This window comes from Rhagoletis zephyria, unplaced genomic scaffold (genome assembly GCF_001687245.7).
Source record: "Rhagoletis zephyria isolate East Lansing unplaced genomic scaffold, Rhagoletis_zephyria_1.1 Rzeph_scaffold_09255, whole genome shotgun sequence".
In the NCBI taxonomy this organism is placed as follows: domain Eukaryota; kingdom Metazoa; phylum Arthropoda; class Insecta; order Diptera; family Tephritidae; genus Rhagoletis; species Rhagoletis zephyria.
Window position 1 is genome coordinate 1 of NW_016166334.1, and position 3,474 is coordinate 3,474.

A 3,474-nucleotide genomic window follows, 5' to 3' on the forward strand; every position below is an offset into this window, starting at 1 on the left:
TACAACCTCGTAACACAGAAAATAGTGTAGCGGTAGAGGCAGTGCGCTGTTTAGACCGTTGGTTGGCTCATTGGTCAAAAGGTGTTTCTACTGATATTATGCCGGGAGCGCATGATCCAGCCAATTATATGCTCCCTCAGCAGCCATTTCATCAATTTATGTTTCCTGAAGCATCTCAAAATGCTTCATTTCGCAGCGTTTCAAATCCCTACGCTTGCGCTTTAGACAATACTCAAATAGTTGGTTGCTCGGGACAGAATGTGCACGACCTATTAAGGTGCACAATGATAGAGAAGCCTTTGGAAGCGTTACGCAGTACACTAGTTTGGGGACATATAGCTCCAACGGCACCTGATACTCTTGCTTGCTACCCATATGTTAGTAGTGATCCTCTTATTTTACATGAGTGCCCTCATGTATATTTCGCTGGAAATTGTAACACATTTCAAACGGAAATTCATAAAGGTCCCAAGGGTCAAATAACCCGATTGATATGCATCCCAAGCTTTTCGCGAACTCAAAGCATTGCTGTAGTAGATTTAGAAACGCTCGATTGTAAGGAAATCAAATTTAAAGTAGAATGAATAAAACACTCGTGAATTATAATAACCTCATACTGTGTTCTTTATTTCTTAGACCTAATGTACAACTGGACCAAGCGGTTCCCCCCGTATATTGGCCAGGTCAAGACGTGAATCAATTTGATCATCGATTAGTCCAATCACTGCAATATTATCTCCGCGAATAATATGCAGCCCCAAAACTATCTGTTCGATACCTGAAGTTGTCGAAAACACACGCTCGTGAGACTCGTCGAGAATCACATTTATTGTTTGATCGAATCCTTTTAGCGTTCCGATAAAATTGCGTCCATCCGCAGTTATTATAGACACTGTATGATTAATATAGGCTTCTAAGCCCGATGCCATTTTAAATTGCAAGGAATCCGTAAGGTAGTCAATGGGTTCCCAGCAGACGTTTTGTAAACAAGAATGAGATGTAAATACGTATGTATGTATATGCAATTCTTCTTCTTGTAACAGGGTTATCGAGCGATTTTTTATTCCAAATTTTCGCCTGCGGGGTTTTTTTTTCTTTTTTAAATAAAAGTATACTTTAATGAAAATTTGGAATAAAAAATCGCGCGATTTTTTATTCCAAATTTTCGCCTGCGGCGCTTTTTCCTTTTTTAAATAAAAGCATACTTTCCTTTTCCCTTTTTCATATAAAACGATATTTTAATATTTATTTGGTCAAATATGATGCGCAGAATAGTTTTTGGTTACAAATCATATATCAATTTAAAGGTATTTTTGTGCTCTTTCTGACAAACATATTTGTTAATGTAGTTAATTACGTATTTTTTACGAAAAACATACATTTTTATAAACAACTTTATTATAATTTCGTTTTTCTTTTTACGTTTTCTCCAAATGTGTATATATAATATGTATAGACATAGATATCGAATGAAAGGTCTTTCAATTACCTTGTAAACTATGTCTAAATTTTTGAAATCGGTTCAACAGTTTTCGAAATATGAGCTTTTGAAAATGTTGAAAATTCTACGTTTAGCCCCCCTAGCGCCGCCCCTGTCACTTTGCACCAAAAAAAATATGCCGTTAAAATCATAAAAAGGGGGCGGGCCACGCCCACTTTTTCTCTTTTCTCGAGCTCAAAGGTCCAGATTTTTTACGTGTTCCTAAAATATGAAATCGCATTTTAGGTTGCCAACTTGTCTACACACAGAGCAAGGTGTATTAAACAAGGTGGTGTTGGGGCGCCAGCTGAGTTTTTCGCCGTGGAGGCCATTACGTCAAAATGATGTGTTTGTTGTAACTCATACCAATGACAGTATGGACATCAGCGTATAATTTGTTAGTGTAATTTTTTACTTATATACGGCCAACACCACCTTGTTAAATACGCCTTGACACAGAGCAACAAATTGACCAATCTGCCCCAAAAATCAAAAATTTTTGATTTTACTCCAATGTTAATTAAAATTTTTTTTGAAGGATCTTAAGCCCCGAGAGCGAACGCAGAGCCGATGTTCGCATTATGAGAGTAAAATATGTACTGACGAAATGTATGGATCGCGTTTGGAAAGTGCTACACGTTCAATATTTATTGACGGTATTGCGATCCGCGATCCAGATTTCAAAATTTTTAGAAATTTTGCGATATGAATCACGATCCATCAATACTGCACAAAGTAGGTACAATTGTACCTTTTTCCGACGTTTGATGACTTAAAGGTACATTAGGTACACTCAGTAGATTTTAGGTACAATTATTATTATTGACCCATATTCGCTTTTTGATTTCGGGAAATATATTTAAAATGCTTTCGAAGTTACTTACGGCAATTTGATTATTTTCTCTAGACTTATCGCACCTATTAAAAATCGGATAAATTAGCAGACTTTTCGTGTTGTTGCTGGATAAAGAAGTATACTTCGCAAAGCGTGTCTTTTTCACCAATAATTTTCAGTAGTCAGTAGTTAGACAAAAACAACGCTTCTCCGATTCCCATTAGACTATAGTCTATAGATATAGGCTCAGTTGAAAAAAAAAAACATAACCATGTTTAAAGTACATCCATCTTTTGTATTCATGTTTTAAATAAAATTTATAAAAAAAAATACAAATAAATTATGTAACTCTTATACAATCTGTTTCATTTAGGTACATATATTTTATGATATTAGGTACAATCTGAAATTTCCATATTTNGAAAAAACTACAAATAAATTATGTAACTCTTATACAATCTGTTTCATTTAGGTACATATATTTTATGATATTAGGTACAATCTGAAATTTCCATATTTCATCCCTGATTCAGATACCACAAATGTATGTTTTCTTCGAAAATACTTAAGTACTACCAGTAGAGTACTCTACTTGCAAATACCTTTTACTCGCAGTAGTTGCGGAAGGCAAAGTAAATACTCTACGCGTCTTGCTATTCATCGGTAGTTTACTTACGCTTGCAGAAACTGGTTTATGCTTACTCACACTTGACCCGAACGATGAGAGTAAAGGAGGGAAAGTATTTGCGCGGCGATCGGATGTCTTGTTAGGCCGTTTAAATGGAATTGCGCAGAAGTTTAATACATACGTATGTGCATATTTCTGCCAAATACTACCCCAGCCAGCAAAAAATCCGAAAACCGATCCGGAAAAGGACAAAAAAGTGGATAAAGTGCGGATTTTTGTCCGTTTACTGATTCCATTTCCGGATACTTTGACGATCCGTTTTCACACTAAAGTGTGCGGCAGAAACGTATGTACAGACAACAGTATGTGAAACGGATACGTTTTCGGCTGTTTTTTCTGAAATTTGTCTGATTGAATTCTTGTTGTTGTTGTTGTTGTAGCGGCTACAACAACCCCGCCCAGATCGGTTGGTATCTCAGTCGTTGTCGTCAAGTTCCACTAACGGCAACCCTAGGAAGCGTGCAGCTTCTG

At 36.4% G+C, this 3,474-nt stretch overlaps 2 protein-coding genes across 2 annotated transcripts; one reads left to right on the forward strand and one right to left on the reverse strand.

Annotated features, from left to right (window-relative positions):
- Positions 1-5: 5 nt before the first annotated feature.
- LOC108375643 (DNA polymerase delta small subunit-like) lies at positions 6-610 on the forward strand (the record flags this gene model as incomplete). The annotated part of the gene is made up of 1 exon (XM_017631785.1): positions 6-610. A coding segment is annotated over one exon (579 nt), but the record flags the coding sequence as incomplete, so codon positions are not given.
- On the reverse strand, positions 601-1,063 carry LOC108375645 (U6 snRNA-associated Sm-like protein LSm8). The gene has a single exon (XM_017631787.1). The coding sequence runs from the start codon at positions 927-929 to the stop codon at positions 639-641; it is 291 nt and encodes a 96-aa protein (XP_017487276.1). The 5' UTR covers positions 930-1,063; the 3' UTR covers positions 601-638.
- Positions 1,064-3,474: the final 2,411 nt, after the last annotated feature.

Coding starts and splice junctions, on each gene's coding strand:
- LOC108375645 (XM_017631787.1), bottom strand. CDS start 929: ATGGCATCGGGCTTAGAAGCCTATATTAATCATACAGTGTCTATAATA.